The sequence below is a fragment of the Myripristis murdjan genome, chromosome 13 (genome assembly GCF_902150065.1).
Source record: "Myripristis murdjan chromosome 13, fMyrMur1.1, whole genome shotgun sequence".
Lineage (NCBI taxonomy): Eukaryota > Metazoa > Chordata > Actinopteri > Holocentriformes > Holocentridae > Myripristis > Myripristis murdjan.
The window spans coordinates 8,844,720-8,865,391 of record NC_043992.1 but is presented as its reverse complement, the minus strand read 5'-3'; the positions used below and the strand labels follow the sequence as shown (position 1 = coordinate 8,865,391).

The 20,672-nt window shown below is 41.9% G+C and overlaps 1 protein-coding gene across 9 annotated transcripts in view; it reads left to right on the top strand.

The window, feature by feature from the left end:
• Positions 1-11,526: 11,526 nt before the first annotated feature.
• nf1a (neurofibromin 1a) overlaps positions 11,527-20,672 on the top strand; it is a 107,735-nt gene continuing 98,589 nt past the window's right edge. For 6 of the 9 annotated variants that reach the window (XM_030066302.1, XM_030066297.1, XM_030066295.1 and 3 more), the window contains exon 1: positions 11,527-11,765. In XM_030066302.1, the coding sequence (XP_029922162.1) occupies positions 11,706-11,765 (60 nt within the window). In that variant the 5' untranslated portion in view covers positions 11,527-11,705. The remainder of the gene's footprint in view (positions 11,766-20,672) is intronic. The other 3 variants (XM_030066298.1, XM_030066301.1, XM_030066300.1) reach the window with 1 other exon arrangement.

Here is a 20,672-nt window from a genome sequence, read left to right as displayed (position 1 = left end):
AAGTCATATTTTGTGTAATGCAGTAGTGTTTGTAAAAAAAAGAAAAGAAAAGAAAAAAGACAAGTGTGCACTCTAAGATGGCATATTTACTCATTTGAAGAACATGAATTATGAATGGGCCCCTGATTCCTTTTATTTAACTATATTAAAACAATATTATATTAAAACAAAAACACTTTTTAAGAAACGTGTTTCTAGAGAATGACTAACAATAATTTGGAATACCACACCAGATTTCTTTTTACTGGATTCTTTGTGTGTTGTGAAAAGGGGATTTTTTTTTCCTTCTTGCTCTGAATATTTGTGATGTCACCCTTACTTCCATTTTTTTATGGAACAGTTTTATGTACATCATAGCTAGAAAAGTTTGTATTCAGTGACAAATTTAATACAAAGACCTGTTTAAATTTTCCTACCTTTTAATAATCACACTCTGTCCAAAATTACACCAACCAAGTGGTACATTCTTAACCCTCAATGTCTCTTATACCTCACCAAAGACAGTTTCCTTTGTTCACATGTATTTTGATGGTACTAATGGTGTTTCCTGTATATTTTATACTGTCAAATTCTGTTTTTAAACGGGGAGTTCTTGCTATTAACTTGCAGTTTATTCCAGAGCTGTTCTTGAGTACCTTACTCTATGGTTGAGATATTTAGTAGTTATTAATTACTAAGTCATGAACACTGATTACTTCTGAAACCATGTGCACAAAGCACATTCACAAATGTAAAATATCATCCAAAGATCTTCACCCTCAAACATCCTCGTTAACATCATCAAAAACTAAGACCTCTGACAAGCTCCATTGAATATATCTGGCTTTACATGCAGTAATAAACACAATGAGGATGTTTTCAAGCGTTTAAAATCAGATTTGGATCATGATCTGTAAATATACTTCTAGCTAATCAAAATCTATCCTTATAATCAGTTGGATCTTGATCTTTAACCTCTGGTAAAAGAGTGCTTGGGTAGCTGAGTGGTTATTTTGGTGGTTAAAAAAGGTTACCCTTTTTCAGGGTGTGCCAGGGTGCTTTGAAAACATAGGGGACATTTTCAGTTATTTCTGTGCTGTAATTGAGTGGGTCCAGTTGTGAGGTTGGAAAATGACCACAGGAGGTCACTCTAATACCTACTGACTGAGCAGAAAGTCTAATGGAAATAAAAGGAGGAAGAAATATCAAGATATTCCATCTATTTTACAGCAAATGTACAGTCAATAATAAACTGAATAATTTCCTTTAGGAATCTAGGATTTTGTAAGACAAAAGCCCTGTATTCACTGATAACTTTTAGAAATATCCTGCTTGCAAACAAACAAACAGAATGGGGAGAAAACATAAACCCCATCCAACTCTTGTGGTGGTGGTAGTGCTGGATATCTTTCCCTCCAAACACACATCTAGAATTGGACTTTTCTAAAATTATTTCTAATGCTGAAAAGAAAAAAAAAAAATCCAGAATCAGCAGTTAGGAAGTAAAGTTAATTTTTGCATTATTTCCATTAAATGGCAAAATTATTTTTGGCCATTTTTTTTGGTCATTATTGATCGAATATCGGACAAAGACAATATTATTGTACAAAAATGACAATTAGCATACATCTGGCAACACTGACAATACCGTTCATGGACCAAACAATTTCATGCAAATTTCAGAGCATGTGGAGCCATGAAGGGAGAAGGACACCGTCGCAAACGCAGTGGAGCAACAAGAGAAAGCATAGCTGCACCAGTGAGAGTTGGAAGAGCAGCTGGAAGGGCAGCCACTGTGACTGCCACCCGGGTAAAGAGACATCCCGGATGCCCTGCAACCAAAGCTTCCTGTTTTCCCACCCCAGCACCAAAAAGAGACCCAACAAAGAGGAACCTGTGCATGTGGCCAAGAGGAGCAGATCTGCAATCCTGCTGGGGCTACAGACTGATGCCCTCATATATGTTCTTTGGAATCTGCACATTTCTATTTCAATAGAAGGTGCTGAATTTATTATGGAGGTGTTATTGTGTATTTTAAAAACCATGTTAATGTCAAGGCCTCAGATGTAATTCAATCAGGAGAGATGCAACTTGAGATGCAAAAAGTAACTCCATGTTTAGGAAATTACAATTGATACATCGTCCAATTTTTGGATTGGACCCCATCATAGCAAAAATATATACGTATAAGCGATAAAACCCTACAAGTAAGCCATGGTCAGAATATTGTCAAGACCATGATGCTGGTTGCAGGGCAGGGGGCAGTTTGAAGAGATGCATAGCATCAACAGCAACAAGGGATCATCAGGTAAGCAAGTGCCACAGGGTGCTTAAAGGACAGTGGAAGGAAATGTATAAAAGGAAAGTAAGGGCTTTCTGATCGAACACCAGGGCTTGACATTAACCCCCGCTCACCCACCAAATGCAGGCAGAATTCAGCAGTGACATGTAAACTGTCACTGTTACTCACCACTAGCCCATGTAGACACTTATAAGTCAATAAGAGGACTCTAAAATCTGCACTGGCATGAATTGAGAGTCAGTGAAGGGAAGCCAGGACAGGTGTGATATGGTCAAACTTCCTCATTCTGGTCAGGATTCTGGCAGCAGCATTACAGACAAGCTGAAGACTTTAGGTACTAAAGGCAGGCAGACCAGAGTATAGAACATTACAGTAATCAAGGCAAGATGTGACAAATGCATGAAAAATACTTTCTGCATCAGCCATACTTAGCATGGGCCTAATTTTAGCAATATAACTAGACCAGAGTCTAAAACGACACCAAGGTTTTTTAGCTGTAGAGTTTTAAGAGATGATGCAGTTGTCAAAGTTTAGGGTAAGGTAACTAAAAAGATGCTTATGCATAGGCATCTGAACCACATAAAGCAACTGAAGGTGATGTAGAGACTCCACAGTTCACAGTGTCTTGGCCATTTTAATTTTACCAAGGTCCAGGTTCCATAAATAGGAAATTATTCATTTTATTTGCCACACTTGTTATGCTGAAATTTGAAACTTTGGTTGAAACATCGACCTTGTAATGTAATGTGGTTAAGAAAGTTGTCACTATTCATAAACCATAGAACTGAGAATTGGTTGTGTAGAGCGAATGTTTTTGCAGAGCAGGTTTTTCAAAAGCATCTTTCTGGATTGGCTCTGTTTATTGTTCCCTCGATCCTGACCAGTCTCCCAGTGCTTGCCATGGAGAGGTGTTCCCACCATGCTTCACTGTAGGGAGAGTATTCACCAAATAATGAGTGGTGCCTAGCTTTTGCCAGATGTGGCACATGGCATTCAGACCAAAGACTTACATTTTTATTTCATCAGAGAATCTTTTCACTTATGGGCTCAAAGTCCTAAAAATGTTATTTGGCAAATTCCAGGTGGGCAGTCATACCCCTTTTATTCAGGTGTGGCTTCTGTCTAGTCACTCTATCATTAAGACACGTCAGATGGAGTGACGCAGTGATGGTTGTCCTTCAGGTTCTCCTTTTTTTAAGGTGCAAACCACTGTATCCCTGCAAATGCCCCTATATTGCAATACTTACGGTAAAAAGACATTTTAATCATTCCCGCCCACTCCAAGAAATTACATTTTAGTCCATTTAAAGAGTATGGTACATTGTAGGGATGTGAATATGTAGAAAAGTCTCTAAATGTTTACTGGGGGGCAATGTTGGGTGTGTACATGTGTACATACACAAAAGCAATGAAATTGCCAGGTGAACATGATTGCAATATGATCACTAGATTTATCATTGTTGTTGTTGGTGGTGGTGCCTGTCTTTGCCTGATGCAAATGATGTCTTGAGTAGTCAAGCAGTCCACAAATTTGGCGAACAAGGACGGGAGCAATAAATTTAATGCACCTGTCCAGGCTCTGTGTGTGTTCAGGACGTAGTGCACAAAAGCGTCATTTGATGCCAGTCACAGCCCGTGGAAGTCACCTCATGTGTTTAGCCTGCTGCCTGTGTTGTTGCTATAAAACTGAACAACATGAAACATCACATCTTATATTGTCTGTGCTTGGGAGATCCTTTGCAAGAAAAGAAGGCCTGCCAAACCCACAGCACACAACATTGGCCAATCAGTTCCATTAAGAACTGATGTTAGCTAACTTCAAGTGTGAGCTCAATATGGTGACTGAGCAGTGAGCAGCTGAAACAAAAATTTTGGAAAGCCAGTGGTGTTCCCTCCAGCTTAAGCTAGAAGACCAGCAGTCTGTGCAGGGCATGAACACACAGGACCCTGTGATAAGCAGCTAATAAGCAGCCTGTCTATTGTTTTCACTGAACAGTGGCAGATGTGTTTTCTTGAAAATGTGACCATGAAGGTTCTATGTGCGCTTAAATTGGGTAACTTACAGTGGAAATCTGGCACAACCAGTGGTGCATGTACTGTGCCAAACACACACACATACACACACACACTTGTTGATTTTGTTTCTGTTAGCAATTCAGAAATCTAAGAAAATATTACAAGGAAAAAAAATCAACACAGATTTAATAACATAATTATCTCAGAATTCTGAGAGAAGTTTTCATGGAAAAAAAATCAGGCAGTTTTTTTTTTCTAAACGATTTATGTCTTAGGTCACCATGTTACAACCTGAACACATTTTGGACGCATGATCTTGTCTGCACAACATCAGCAAACTAATAACAGTGGCATCTATATTAGTAAAAGGCATGAGACCTGTCTACCTACAGCAGGTTTTGTTCTAGGCTTGCTTTCATGTGGTCTGCAGTGAAGTCAACCTTTTCTAGGTTTTCACAAGTAAAACAAATGTCTCACAAAGCTGACAGCTTGTTTGAACTAGTGTTCAGGCTCTCAAATTGAACATATTCGTGGACTGATCAGACTGTTTATGTTATTTTTGTGAAGCCAGTAGCTTCTCTATTTTCCCTGAACTCAACTCAAAGTACAAATGTGAAGCTAACTTCATCTCACCAGCAACAGCAAGTCCACTTGTCTCAACACAGCGCTGTTGTACAGCAGCTAAAAACTCTTTTCACAACATGTGGCTGGAATAATTTCGCCCTCATTTTTGGACTTTCAGAGTGGGCACACAAGGAGATTGGTATGGAGACGGGGCTCACCAGTAGCAGTGGGTACAAACGAACTGGCCAGATGTATGGAGAACGCCGATGGATGGCTCATCCAAGGACAACGTAGAGAGAGAGAGAGAGAGAGAGAGAGAGAGAGAGAGAGAGAGTGGGGGTGCTGGTGAGCCAAACTCTCTCCTCTCTCAACCCATGACCCAGAATGCAACTTCAAGCCATCAAGCCTTGCTTTGCTTTCCCTAGTAGACTAAGGAGCTGACAAAAATTTATTGGACAAGAATCTTGTAACTCAGGCTGGCATGAATGGTGAAACACCTGATCTCACCCTTGAGGCCAGCGCTCTGGATGGAAAACCCCTGGCTTGTGTAACTCACCATACTGAATACAAAAAAAGACAGCACCCTGCATCCTTGCATTGATTACCAAGGTCTGAAATCACTGTAAAGAATAACTGCCATCTACCTCACATCAGTTCTGCCTTCAAGCCACTTCATGGAGCCACCGTCAGTTCTAAGTTGGATTTGAGAAATGCCTCACACCTGGTCAGAATAAGGGAAGGAGATTAGTGGAAGACAGCCTTTTGGCCTTACCAACGCCCCTACAGTGTTCCAGGCTTTGGTATATGATGTACTCAGAGACTTCCTAAACCATTTTGTTTTTGTTTACCTTGATGACATCCTCATCTTCTCCCGCAACCTCAACACATCTCCGGCAGTTACCTCAGAGGCTCCTAGACAACAGACTGTTTGTGAAGGCAGAGAAGTGTGAGTTTCATGTAAGCTTAGAGTTTTCAGGGTTACATCACCAAAAGCGGGCAGGTGACGACGGACCCTGAGAAGATCCAGGCAGTGGCCCGAACCCACATCTCTTAAACAGCTTCATCGGCTTCTGGGCTTCAGAAAATTGTCCCACTGCTTTATCTGGGACGACAGTCGGGTGCAGTGCCCCTTATCCAGCTCACTTCTTCCACTCTGTTCACCTGGACTCCTGAGATAAAGCCTTCACAAAGTTCAAGAGCTCACCTCAGCCCCCATCCTGGTTCAGCCTGACCTTTCTCATCAGTTAAGTGTGAGGTAGATGCCTCACACTGGAGGTGCCTCTTCTTTCGCTGCCTGACCCCAGCAGAACGCAACTATGATATTGGGAATGGTGAGTTGCTTGCCGTCAAACTGGCGTTGCTAGAGTGGAGACACTGGCTCGAGGGAGCAGAACATTCATTTACTGTTTTGACTGACCATAAAAGCCTGGGCTATATCCAGATAGCTAAACACTTGAACCCCCGTCAAGCCCTGTTTGGGTGCTGTTTTTTGCTTGTTTCAATTTACCCTCACCTACCCTCCTGGCTCCAGAAATGGAGAGTTTCTGAGGTCCATCTCAAGCCAGATAGCCAGATATACAAACTCATTCATTCATTTGTTATCATTCCTTTATCTTTTGAATTGAGAAAAAAAATACACTGATGGTTGCACTGCATAGTGTGTTGAATGCATCTGATCTTTGTACTGTGAAGGGTATGACTGGGAGATATACGTCTGTGTTACATTGCATCGTTTATTTGTTTGACCTTTATGTCCAAGACAGATCTCACACGACACAAGATTAAGTAATTTCAAAATCTTGATATTGGGCTGTTTTAGCTTAGAAATCTCCCTTCTCTTTCCATAAATAGGGGCTGCCAGGGTGCTGGTAGGAGCAGAGTAACTGATTACTAAAATTCAGCAGGATCAATGCAGATTCCATCCTAGTGGAACAGTAGACAAGCTGCTTATTGCAGATAATGGAGACTGTACCAGGGCTCAGTCCCGATCGCAGCGACCGGGGTTCGAATCTGATCTCAGGTCCTTTGCTGCACGTCATCCCCTCTTGTGATATTAATGAAAGCAATATCAATACCAAGGTCTGGAGAGTGTCTAGTTTGGTGAAGTCAGGATGGCATGTCAGTTGTTTGCAGATGATTTTGTCCTTCTGGCTTCACTGGACAGTCAGCTTTGATGTGCAGTGGAGTGGTTTGCAACTGGGTGTGATGTGGTTGGGATTTACATCAGCAGCTTTAAAGGCCGGATTATGGTTCTGCGTACGTGAAGCTTACAGGGGTTGTGCGAAGCTTGCGGGGGTTCTGTGACTGCCGCAGAGACTTGCCGTGCACCTCCGAAAAATTGTAACTATGCAGACCCTACGTACAAGAGCTATGATTGGTCCGCCGAACTACATCATTTCTGGCATTTCGCCCCTCTGGCGTCACGTCCTGTTGTTGTGCCGGCAGCGTTATTTTTAAAAGAACTGCTGTTGTGATCGTATCTCGACTTGTCAGTTGATTTCAAATTGTTTGGAAAGTTTGGATCATGCTTGGATCTGGATCTACTGCTGCTCCTTTTACAAATGGCGCTGCTGGCACAACAACAGCAAGAGCTGTGACCATACGCCACAGGGTCTAAGTAGGTCTGCAGAAAAAAAAAAACGCGCCCCATAGCGTTTTGGCGGAGAATTGCTTAGCATTTAACGCAGAGGTATATTGGGCACACACCATCTGCATGGCAACTAAGTGCGCGTTGCGTCGAGTGTCCGCAGAACCATAATCTGGCCTTAAGTCTGAGGTGAAGGTTATTTCCTGGGAAAAAGTTGACTGCCTCATCCAGGCGAGTAGGAAGCAGCAGTCCTGAGAGGGGGAGTTCAGTTATCTTGAGTCTATTTCATGAGTTAGGGCTTGAAAAATGCATCAGCTATGCTTTTTCAGGTAAAATAAATAAATAAATAAGTAAATAAGTTAAGCACAGCTTTTTGAGGTAAAAACATTTACAATGCATTTACAATATTCTACATAAATGCCGGCTAAGGTGCAGAGCATCAAATTTAGGTTAACAACTATTGCAGATGAGGGAAGTAAGAAGAGGGAAGAGTTTACTTAATTGGCTAAAATTTTTCTTTTTATGACACTGAGCTACGCTGACCTTAGTTACATGATGATAAGGTCTTTAAACAGAAAATATTTCTTTTTGAACTATATAATCACTCTTTAAGTCGTTGTTATTTGAATGGATGTCATAGTTTACCCACCTTGTTGCTTGCAAATTATAATACCTATCTTTTCCTTCATTAGACATAATACCATCACATTGTAGCCTGTTGGAAGTAATGCTTATAGTTAACTTGGCCTATTTAATGCTTTAAATTTGAAAAAGAGGTTGACATGGATGTGAAGGACCACTCTTTATTTGTACTGCACTGTCATGGCAAGTGAAGGCACCAGGGGCATTGTGGTTGGGGGAAAAGCGGGACTGATTACCCAGGGCCACAATAGGGGAGGGGGCCCTCGAAAGGCCTGAAATAAAAAGGTTTGCCTATTGGCCGGCTATACAAGGGCCCGATAAGATTTCTTTTCATGGGCCCCAAAATCCCTGGCAGCGCCCCTGGAAGGCACACATCCAGGGAGTAGTGACAAGCTGAGATATATGAACTGGAAGGTGGACTGACAGGCACAAAGCTCCACTCAAACTTGTGTGAACTGTGATACAGTTCACAATTCAAATGTCAGCAAAATGACTAGAGGCACAAATCACGAAACAGATAATTATCATGTAACTGAACACCTGTGCATGTGGTCAACTTATTAGTGCAATTTTAGCTGTGTTTTAGGCGATGTTTTAGAAGCTTGATTCCAAAAGGATTGGGTGTGCTCCAAAACCTGACCGGCACATTCTGGTTTTGCCAACCTGATCCGACGGCACATACTCTAGCTACATCGTGGTAAAACTGTCAATTACAACCACAATGCTCAAAGCAGCACGAACATGATTTTTATATTTGGCTTTAATGAAGAGCCAGCAATGGTTAATTTATTATACAGCTGCCGTTCAAACTCCTTTTAAATGCTTTGCCCTTGCCGCTGCGCAGGGATGAAGCAGTGATCTCAAAAATGCAGGGGTTCAAAGTCGTGGGTGGGACATGAGCACCGCCACCCCTCACTTTTAGCCCTCCGGTCCAGTCTCAACAATATGCCACATCAAAATGAATGCCATGCAATGCTGCATTTTCTTCACCACTATATGCAAATAATATTGACTTAAAATGTACCTTGTAGCACCACATCCTTCACCCCAGGATAATATATTCACCTGCATTCACATAACCCTAGTATTAAGTAATAACTTTAGACTTTTTAGTGTCTGTTATAATACATATCCGTCAAATGAACAGCCATGAAATTTTTTATTTTTTAAAAGTATTTGAGCATTTTTATGAAGGTTAATCATATTACAAAACCCATGACATTGTTCCACGAATTTACATTTTTCAAAAAATATGATTAGGACAGAATTACAAGACTTGTGCTATCTCCCATGGTTTACACTTAAAAACCTCATGAAATTGACTCTTATGTTATTGATTTTATGTATTTCCTGTTGAAACAGGAAGTTTGGGCGGGACATGATGCAGAGAAGAATCATTCATGAGTGCAAATCAACAGGATATCCATTTGGGAGAAAAATACACTTCCATGTGAAGGGACTGATGGATGAGAGAGGATGTTTTAAGATTTGTGAAATTTTAATGCACACCCACTAGTGCAGGATGATGTCACTATCAAAAATACTACTGCTTTACAGGAAGCAGAGGTCATGTGAGGTCATTTGGTCATGTGAAGTCATTTCCTTGGGACTTTAACTAGAAACCTGACCAACCCTCTACATATAGAACCTACCCAGCTACGACTGGATGGGCTGAACGTCATCGATAAATAGTCATGCTGCCGTCTCTCTGCATCACTAAATGGGAAGTCCGGGGACCGATATGACTTTCTCACACCAATGATCATTTCATTTTGTTGAGTGAATGTGAAGAAACAATGGGCGAAATGTGTTATTTGCTCCAGATAACGTAAAACTAAAGTAATTTCAGTGTGTGTTGGTTCATTTTAGTCTATTTTGTTTTTATTTCATCTACAGCTAACTGTGATCCTAAAACTTTTAGTGCCTGAAAATGCAGTTTTTGGGAAATGCCCTCCAGAGTAGATTTTTTTTTTTTTTTTTTGTAAATGCTGTCTTCTTCTTGTCATGTGGACAAATGAGAAGGAAAAAATTTGATGACACCATGCTGCACGCTCACGATGGGATGCTGACCTCACACAGGTGCCACACTGATCATGCAGTTATTTCCAGCAACTTGTATTCATCTGTAACTTTTTGGTTGGAGCTCAACCTGGTTTTCATCACTCCACTTTGTTTTCTCGACAGTTTTGCAGATTGTTTTTGACTGTATTTGCACTCTGAGATGTCATCAGACTGTGGCAGTCACTCCTCACTCCCTTTTCAAAATCATTCATGCGAGTGAGTGAGTGAGTGAGTGAGTGGCTGAGTGTGAATGAGTGAGTTTCATTAAAGCTCATAGAGGTGCTTTGCATCTAACAACACTCTGATAGGCCTGAATAGAGTTGACGCACGCGCCCCGAGCAAGCAGTATCAAGTTCCTGCTGTTGATTAATACCGTCCCGGAAGTGAGAATATTCTTCCATCACAATAAAAGCCTGAACAGTGTTACTGCTGCTCATAATCATAATCATAAAAGGATCTATTTCATAATCTCTTTCTATGCATAATGTCCATACTCCCATTTCAGTCTTCAGTGTTGGTCTGAGTCGGCCTGTTAGCCCCTTCCTGAATTACATTTTTATTAACTACATGCTCTATACACTCAGCTCCACCTGTCCAGTCTAATGCAGTTCAGGTCAACAGCTCTGCTATAAATTCTACCTTTTAAGAAAGTTTATAATGCTCATTTTTGTTGACATTGTGGAGAATGCGTCAGTTTAATTTCTTGTTTATTATTGAGGTTGTAGTTTGCAGAGGTCTTGTACTGGACTACATTATATTGAGAGATGTTTCTAATTTTTTGTCCTCCCCTATTTATACACATGAGGGGGAACAGAATATTGGAAACAGCTCTCAATAAAATGCAATCCACTCCAACAGCAGCACTAACTATGAGCTCTATTACTGTGACAACAAGACAACCTGACAATTGTAGGCAGTAGTCGAGTTGTAAAAAAAAAAATTCAGGGGATGGTCATTTTTTTTCACTTGATGAAGTGAGGATGGCAGTTTTACAGGGGGGATTATTTTGACGGTTTTTATTTCAGGTGGGATGCCATCCACCCTCATCCCCCCTCAACTCAAGTACTGATTATAGGCAGCAGGAAAGGAAACTTTATGGCACAACAGTTATATTGGATTGTATTAGACTGTGCAGGTGGACCTACTGCTACTACTACTACTACTACTACTACTACTACTACTAATAATAATAATAATAATAGTAATGATAATAATAATAATAATGCGTTTTTCTATTTTAATTTTTTGTTACTTAGACACCTTCCTCAAGAGGCATCATTATGAAAGTAGCCACCGGAAGTCCCTTTTTCAGTTTTTTATTCGCGCCAGCTTGACACTTGTATCCAACGCCTCCCATTAGTTTCTCTGAGGAAGACTTCCGGTGGTGTGTCATGGCGGTGGCATGGTGAATCCTACTGAAAGGGAAAAATAACTCGCCCCTGTCGCCCATTTCCATCGCTCCCGGACAGATTTTCATGCATATCTAACCCCTTCACCTCCGCTCTCATACCTTGGATTTACAGGCGAAGCGTCGCGGTGTCCCCCCGCCCGGCCATGGCGGCTCACAAACCAGTGGAATGGGTCCAGGCCGTGATTACTAGATTTGATGAGCAGGTAAGATGGGCTAATATGACTCCGTGGAAGGGTGTAGCAAGCCCTGCTAGTTCTTAGGCCCTAGCAGCCCGGCCACATTTACAGCCACACAAGAGTAGGCTGCCCTTCTCGCTAATCCAGGGGTCGTTTTTGTCGACTTGCGTTGTCGAGGTTGAGCTCGTTGTTGCTGCTTCTAACTACAAAACACTGAGGATGAGTTGTTGCTAGGTCTGACTAGCTAGCGCTGTTTCCTCCATCACTCAGCACAGTTATCCCATCCCAGACTCGTCCTGGGTTTTGCTCTGCCACATGAAAACACTGTTTGGTACTCTGGCGAAGAGTTAATCAAACTGCTTATCATTATCTGGACGTCAGCGAGAGAGCTAAGGTGTCACATCATGTCAGCTAGGTAGCTAATATTAGCTGGCCTAGCAAGCTAATGTAAACAAATGAGATGTGCCTGGGGTAGTGCATGGCTACATTGATTTATATGATTTTTGTGTTGGTGTTATCTTTGCTTTTTCAGTTGCTGGGTGTTGTCTTACAAAATTTCTTCCATGCAAAACCCACTTTTTATGTTTAGGGAGCCAGGCTGGATGTAGAGATGATCATGCAGCAGGTTCACAGCAGTTGTGATTGTATTTGTGGCTAAAGGTGGTTCCTGCAGTGTGTTCAAAACTATTTTAAATGTTGTATTTGAAGTCATATAGTAGTCTGCTAATTGTGAAATATTGTTTGAGTAAAGTTCCTTGCATGTCACCTCCAGAGGTAAATACTTGGCTTGAAAAAAATCCTAAAGTTTGCACATTAAGGTTCTGTATGTGAAGGCAGACACACACACACACACACACACACACACACACACACACACACACACACACACACACATGCATATTCTATTTTCATGTCTATCCTCTCCTGTTATGTCAGATAAGTAGCTAATATTAGCTGGCCTAGCAAGCTAATGTAAACAAATGAGATGTGCCTGAGGTAGTGCACTGCAGCCATATGAAGGAATCTCTCCTTTCTGTCCGAGGTTCTGCCACGGGAGGATGTTTGAATCATTTGAGGGAATGCTGTTGCTCCCTGCAAGTTATTTTCTTCACATAAGTCACAATAATAAGTTGTGTGTTCAGTATGCCAAATAACTCATGGACTGTGCACATGAGGGTGAAATGGCAAAATAAGTGCTGACATTGAACTGTTAACTTTGCCACTTCCCTAGACATCTTTGCCACTTAGATAAACAACCAATTTAGGCTGGCTCTTAATAAGACCGTCCTCATCGAAATGGTCATTTGTACCGAATTATGTGGTGATTATGGTGGAAAAGTTTGGAGAAAGTGCATGCTGTCTTGTACAATAGAATAATCACTGAGTTGACATCAGAATAAAATTTTATCATGAGTTTTTACTATGCAGTATAACAAAATGAAGTAGAGCGGAAATTAAGTTTAATGACTGTATTCCTATAAATAGACTTGTAACTTTACAGTTCTGCCCCACCACTTTGCACTGAAACTTTGCATGTATATGGTCTGAAAGGAAATGACTCATTAATCACTCATTAACTATGTGTGCATCTGTGAACATACAAATAGTTCCCAACCATACCCCTGCCTGCTCACTAACCTGCAAGTAATTTGTATCACATTTGATAATCTTATTCATGTAAAAAAAAATGCGACTGTCTTAGTTACACTTGTTCATGTGAAGCAATCAGTTGGAGTTGGTCACAGTGATTTAAAAAAAAAAAAACACTTGTTAGGGGCTGGTCTGTGTATGCAGAACAGGAAGTCCCTAAGATGCACCCGTGAAAGTACCATAGCTGATAATCTAACCATGTTTTTCAAAAAAAATCAGTGAATCTCGCAGTTGCACTAATATTGTTTATGTGAAGCAGCCATTTCCAGTTGGTCTTGTTTTTTTTTTTTTTTTTTTTTTTTTTTAAATAAAACGCAAAGCAGTGCCTTGTTGGCTGACGACTGATTGGCTGTGGGATTTGTGATGTACTAAATCCAGCTGGCCCGGGGTCCATCTGAATCTTAGTGTTAAGGGGTGTGCACACACACACACACACACACACACCTCCACCTCCAGTAGAGGAGTGTGAAAACACCTCTCCAGTGACAAACTTTTGCACAGATTCAAATCACCGTGGTCAAGGTCAGACATTATAGGGACAGCAATGTAAGAAAACCACATTTTTGAGTGGAGAGGGTCTTTAACTTTGGTCAGTTTGTTTGTGGTCTTCTGTATTGCTAGGCTAGGTCCTGACTGAAGCCTTCAAATCAATGTCTTGTTCTCAGTTTCCGTAGTTTAGTTTCCCCCCTTGTTAAACTGTTGGAACCAGTTCACCCATAGCTGTTGCTGGGATGATTAAGTCCCTGCCTGGCAGTACCTTTCTGTCCACATCTATGACACAGTGCACCTCCTTAACAAGTTTGATTCATTAGGTGGTGCACTTTGTTAGAAGTAATCATTACCCCTGAAATAAAGTAATAAAGTAATAAAAAGTAATAAATCACGCCCGAAAAAAAAAAAAAAAAAATCTTCAAGATAAAAGTGTGGTCTAGCTGAGGCAGCAGGGAGTGTGCTTGCCACAGCTTGAAAAGTTAAAAAAGTCGAACAAAGAGTTACTAATAAGTTTTTGTAATTTTATCATCAGATTAGACTATTAACACTCTGCCATTCATCTTTATATAAGAAGAAATACAAACACTGTAACTTCGAAAGTACAGGGCTGTCAAAAAGGTGGACCACATCTGCACATATCTCAAACTGTACAGATTTTGCAACGTAATATTTAAAACTGGCCCCGCCGGTTCCTATCCATTTTGTTGTAAATGTTACAAATTTCCATAATTCAAAATGTAAACTGCAAATTGTATCTAAAAGTTGAATATAAGCTCACTGGACTTGATGCAGAAACATGTATAAATTGTTTTTTTATCTTTGTTGTAATTTTTTGTGTGTGTGTGTGTGTTGGGTTCGCATGAGTCGTCCACGCTAGATGCAGCAAACGCTCGTAATGTCAGAAAAATTTCCTCAGTGACCCTCGTAAATATGATGAATTCCACCTGCTTATATATGAGTGTGCATTGTGAATTAGCATAGGTGAAAATACCATAGAGGCCAGACATCAAGCCAGAAGTTTCATTCATAAAAATGACATCCAAGAGAAGAAAGCCAGAGTTTTCACCTCAGCGTGTAATGTAAAACTTGAATGCGTTAATAGACATGGACTGTATCATCTGCTTGACACTCATGGTGTGCATCCACAGCGTACTTGACGCTAGGTGTCGCGCTGCTTCCCACATCTGGACGCTTCTTGGGCGTGGCCAATCCTGATGATTGACAGTTGCTCTCTCCGAAAACTGCACAAACACTTCCCAGCCTTCACTAGTGGGCTTTCCTCTCCTGGATTTACGACTGGACCAACATGGTGGCTCTTTTGGAAATTTTGTTTTGTGTTAACGAAACAGTTCACCGAAATGTGTTTCTGAAAACATCTGAGGCATAAATAAACCCTGCAGCTGCTGAATCTGTCCTCATTTCAGATCGATGGTGGTTAGTTTAAAAGTTTGTCGGAGGTTTCCAGAGGTAGCAAGTTGCGCCGGAGGCCCCTAATTTGCATAAAGTAGCCTTCATGCAAATTGAGAAGACGCCAATGTGGCGCCCTGTCACTTGAAATGCAGCGTAACATTACCAGAATACCACAGCTTCTTACATAGACAGTTTATGGGAAGTGTGGAAAATGTGGACGTGTACCATTAGAGACGAACATGTAATGCCCCTTTTCCACTAGTACCTACTCAGCTCGACTCGGCTCGACTCTACTCGGTTTAAGAGCTTTTCCATTAGGTGGTAGTACCCGCTAGCAGGTCCCATTTTAGGACCTACTCAGCCGGGGTTCCAAGCGAGCTGAGTTGAGCTGAGTCGAGCTGAAAATGTGACGTAAACGCCGTGCAGGCAACTGATTGGACAGGGAGTGACGAGAGCGACTCCCGCACGAAAACAAAACCCGCCATTTAAAAAAAAAAAAAAAAAAAAAACGGCAACAGCAGCCGTGCGCATTGATCGTCAGTGAAGTTGTCAAAGTCGGAAAATGGCAAGCAAACCGCTACCGCGGTCAAATAAAGACGTGGAGACTTTTCTGAGCTTGGTGGCGGCCCAAAGAATCCAGAGGGAGCTGGACGGTGCGCCGCCTTGCTATGACGACTCCACCCACGGCGAGGTGCTACTCAACTGTAATGGAAAACCACCTAAACCGTGTCGAGGCGAGTAGAGTCGAGCCGAGTCGAGCCGAGTAGATACTAATGGAAAAGGGCCATTAGATCGGTCACCTGATATGAATTATTTAAAGTATTTACATGTTTTTTTTTTTGTGTATTTATTTTTTCTTAAATTTAGGAATATTCTCTTTAAAAAATTCCTGTCTTGAAAAACACACTTTTTCTGCTTAGGGATCCAGGCTGATTGTAGAAATGATCAGTCCAGAGCAGTCGTAATTTTGTTTGTACCTGAAGACAAAATTCTGTTGAGTATTGGTGAATTTGGTAACTTCTCTTGAATGGCTTGTGAATGTCGTTCAAAAATGAATTTGTGCAAGTGGTTCTTGCATGAGGCCCAGTGTATTCCAAAGTGTAGTATATATAAGATATTTTATGTGAAGTTGTAGTGTGGAACATCTAGTAGTCTGGTAATTGTGAAATATTGTCTAAGTAAAGTTTTTCAGAACAAAACCCTAAAGTTTGCACTTGGGGGTCTATGGGCCCTATCTTGTGCCACCCGCTATCCGCTGCCACTACCCGCTACCCGCAAATTGTGGATTTAGGAACTTCCGCTATCCCTAAACAGTATCTTGCGCCACCCGCTATCCGTTATGCCGACTCCGTCATTTGCGCCTGGAGGTGTGTCCGTGGGCGTGTTTCATGCGCTATCCCTAAAGTTGCTATCTTGTGCACACACTTTAGGGAAAGCGGATAGCGGGTGGTGCTGACCACCTGCTATCCGCTATCCCTAAAGTTTGGTTAAAGTTTGTTACGAGAGCGCGCCCAGGCGGCTTCAATGCGCGCCCCGACAGAGCCTCGCCACGCACACGGTCAGACTGATACTGGGGCGCCGCCGGAATGGACTGAGTATATTACTCATATAGACTGTTTAGAGGAAAGACTGTTTTAATTGGACACTTACGCCAGCACGTTTTATTGTTTTATCATAAGCCAGCAGCTGTGCTATATTTTTATTTTTAATATTTTATTTGCCCAATCTACCTTGTCACTAAATTAGTTTACACATAGTTCCACCTCTGCCTCTTGTGTGTCTGTGGTGTGGCCCGGGGATTTTACTCAATCAGTACAACCTTGTGACACGTCCACTTGGACACATGTGGCTCCACCTCCCGAATTAACTGGCCTATAATATAATATATAATATGTATATATATGTGGAGCCAATTTGCTTTAGCCTCAGTAGAAGCCCTGAGAAAATCTACCTCCCTCTCTCCATCGCGGGTTTAGGATTTAGGATTTAGGATAGCGCATCCTGCCCTTAAAGGCAATGGCACCTGGCACACTGATTGGTTTAACTGGCGTAACGCCCAAAACACGCCTATGCATAATATAGCGGGTAGCGCAGGTTTTTTGCGGATAGCGTGAGGTGCACAAGATAGCAACTTTTACGGGGGAACGCCTCTTGCGCAACCCTAAATCCGCAAATAACAGGTTTAGGGAGTCTGGCGCAAGATAGGGCCCTATATGTGCAGGCAGACACACAGACACACACACACACACACACACACACACACATTCTTCACAGTTGTCAAGCCGTTATGTTAAGGTTATAAGAAGTTAAGTTTATAACCATCTTACGTGATAATTTTGTGTTCTTTATGTCTAAACTTTATGGTTTACATCATGTTTTGACATCATGTTGTCTACTCACAGTGGATGTGCATGCACCCTTCTGCTGAGGTAAAGCACATTAGGAACAGCTGTGTGTGTGTTAGACCTTTTCAACTGTAGGGACTTGAAAAGGTGTGCCGCACTGTGATTCCTGTTTCACATGGGTTCTGAAGTTGTTTCCGTTGGTTATGACATGGTTCCAGATAAAGTTCCTGGAAACTGATTGCTAGATTCTGGCAACCTGGGAATGACTTCAGTGGAACAGGACGGCTGTTGCTCTGTTTTCCTCTGTCTTTTGGCTGGTACAGAATGGCAATTGTAGTTGTTTTCTGTGGTGACAAGTCAGGAGGGCTGTAAAGTGAGTCACACTACCGTAAGAGGTGTGGAGATATGTTGTGCTGTGGCCTTAAAGGACAAATTACTAAAAGAATTGTGAACATTTGAACCCATGTCCTGATGTGTTACACAAGCGCCTAGACAGCTCTCATAAAAACACCTGAAATCTGACAGTAGCGACACGAGTAGCACAACATTAGCAAAGATTGTGCTTCTTCTTTAACCTAACTCTGCAAACTAGCAGACATATTTGTACCCAAAGTGACCTTTTTAAAGGCAGTGAATCTGCACGTTTAACGTAATATCTACAAAATGTTTGTACTTTACAATTTGGCCAATCTTTTTCCGCAACAAGCAGTTGCATTATAAAACACCAGTATAATTTTTCCTATTTTGTTCTTCCTCCAATGGAGCCCCCCACTCCTCCTGAGAGAAACAAAATATTTTATGTTATTTACGTATTTTAAGAATTCCCAAAATTCACTAAATGGATTATCTACGTGTTGCTTCCAAGATTGTGTGAGTGGGAGGCAACAGTTCTGCTGGGACTGAACTGACCGGTAAGCTAGCTGAGTCGCTCTGTGTTGGATGAGCCTCCGTCACTGAATCAGTTCTGTTCAGTTGCGGCTGAGGCTCCAGTTTAGTTTGGTTACTCGCTCACTGAGTGACTCGGTGCTCAGGAGCAACGCAGCTCTCATGCTGGACCACTGAACCCACTGGTGACTGAATCATTGCGGTGAACGGACTGAAATGAACAATAATTCTCACACTGGCGAAAGCAGCCAAATGGATACAGAGCAGTTGAGCGGAGCGCGCACACACACAGGTGCGCGTGTGTGGAGTTAGTTGGGGGGTTAGTTGATTGGTTGTGCTGAAATGTGGACTCTGGACATTGTGAGTTGGGTACAGCTTGTGTGTCATGATAATATGACATTGCAATGTCATCAGATTCAGGTTGGGTGGAATTTCAGACTTTTGGGGTCGACGTCTGACTGTCTTTGGTTTTAGATGGATCACATTAATAAATGTCTCTTGTTGGAAAGCTTTTATTTCACTGAAACTCACATAATGACATGTCAGCTCAGGTAACATCATCTTCACCTCACCTGTCTCTGCTCTGCTCAGAGACTCTGTGTAGACTGGTGTGTGTGTGTGTGGGTGTGTGTGTGAGGGGCTAAGCCCTGCCCTCAGTGAAACACAGAGACCACAGTTGTGGTGGGAATTATTGATCATTTGGAAGATTCAGTTCATTTCAGTCCGTTCACAAAAATGATTCAGTCACTAGTTGGTTCAGTGGTGCTGAGTGTTGAGCCACTGTGTGAGCGAATAACCAGACTAAACTGCAACCTCAGCCGCAACGTAATGAGGCTTCGTTCTCCCGCTCACTGAACACGACTGATTCAGTGACGGAGGCTGATTCAACACAGAGAGACTCAGCTAGCTTACCTGTCAGTTCAGTCCCAGCAGAACTGCTCCTACACTCACACAAACTTTGAAGTGATGCAGAGCTAATCCATTTTGCTGTGCTGAGTTTACATCAAAAGGGGAAAAGGGGGATTTTGACTGTATTTTGTTAAATCTCACATTTTTTGCAAAATAGTTTGTTTCAATGTAAAAAGTGGGTGAATTGTAGCAAATGGGCCTAACATTTGACATCACTGGCATGGTACTTTGTAAATACAACAAACTCCATGGCAACAGTACACATAAAAATGTCTGGTATGTTCATTTGAAAGGAAAGACTGTTCTACTCCATTCAAGTTCTGTCAGCTCGACTTGGCTCAACAGACATGACAACTCTATTTAAAAGTCTCTTTATGATGCACTTCATCACATTCACGATTGGTTCATACTGTGAAAACTGAACTGAACTAAAGGCACTGCTAGAACCGCTGAAAAGTCCCATGGTTCTGGACGGTCCTGGGTCACCCGTGGTGGTGGAGAAAGGATCGGGTGACCTTTGGAGCCGTGGCCAGCGCTGGCTGTGTGAAACAAAGAGCTTTCTGACTGTGCTGTGCTGCAGTGGACTGGAGACAGGGGCCTGGCCTGTTAATACATTGTGTATTACATGCATGTGAGTGTGTGTCAGTCTGAGTTCACGACTAAACCACGGGGCTGTAATGACTTCCTGTCTTGAGACCCCTCCCCCCCTTCCTCCACACTCATCCTCACACACCCACCACTGTCTGGCCTGGTGGGAGCGTCCAAGGTCCCTCTCTCCCCATGGACAGACGTTAGACTGGGTGAAATCTTAACCAAGCTGCAAGAATTAATATTAAACGTACAGCTTTCTCATCACTTGAGACCGTGTCGTTTCTGTAGATTCATCCTATTTACACAAAAATAAGCTCTGGTTTTGAGTGTATACACTAATCGTCACCCTCCACCCACAGGAAGTTACAAACCAAAACTTAAAGGAGGATGCTGCCCATTTTCAGCAGTAACATATGCCTTTCTCTGCCCCTTGAGGAGGACTGTTTAGCAAAAATTTTTAAATTTATTCCAGAGCCAGAATTGCCAGGCCAGCCCGGGTCAGGTCACATTAGCAGTTTACATACCAAGGTTTCTCATTTGGCACTGTGGCAAAGGCAGTTGTGCAGGTTTCTCTAGGTCCTTAAAGAAATCATAAAATGTCTTCAGTTCAGTTTTATAAATATCAGACATTGCAAGTCATTAGGTAGCCTTG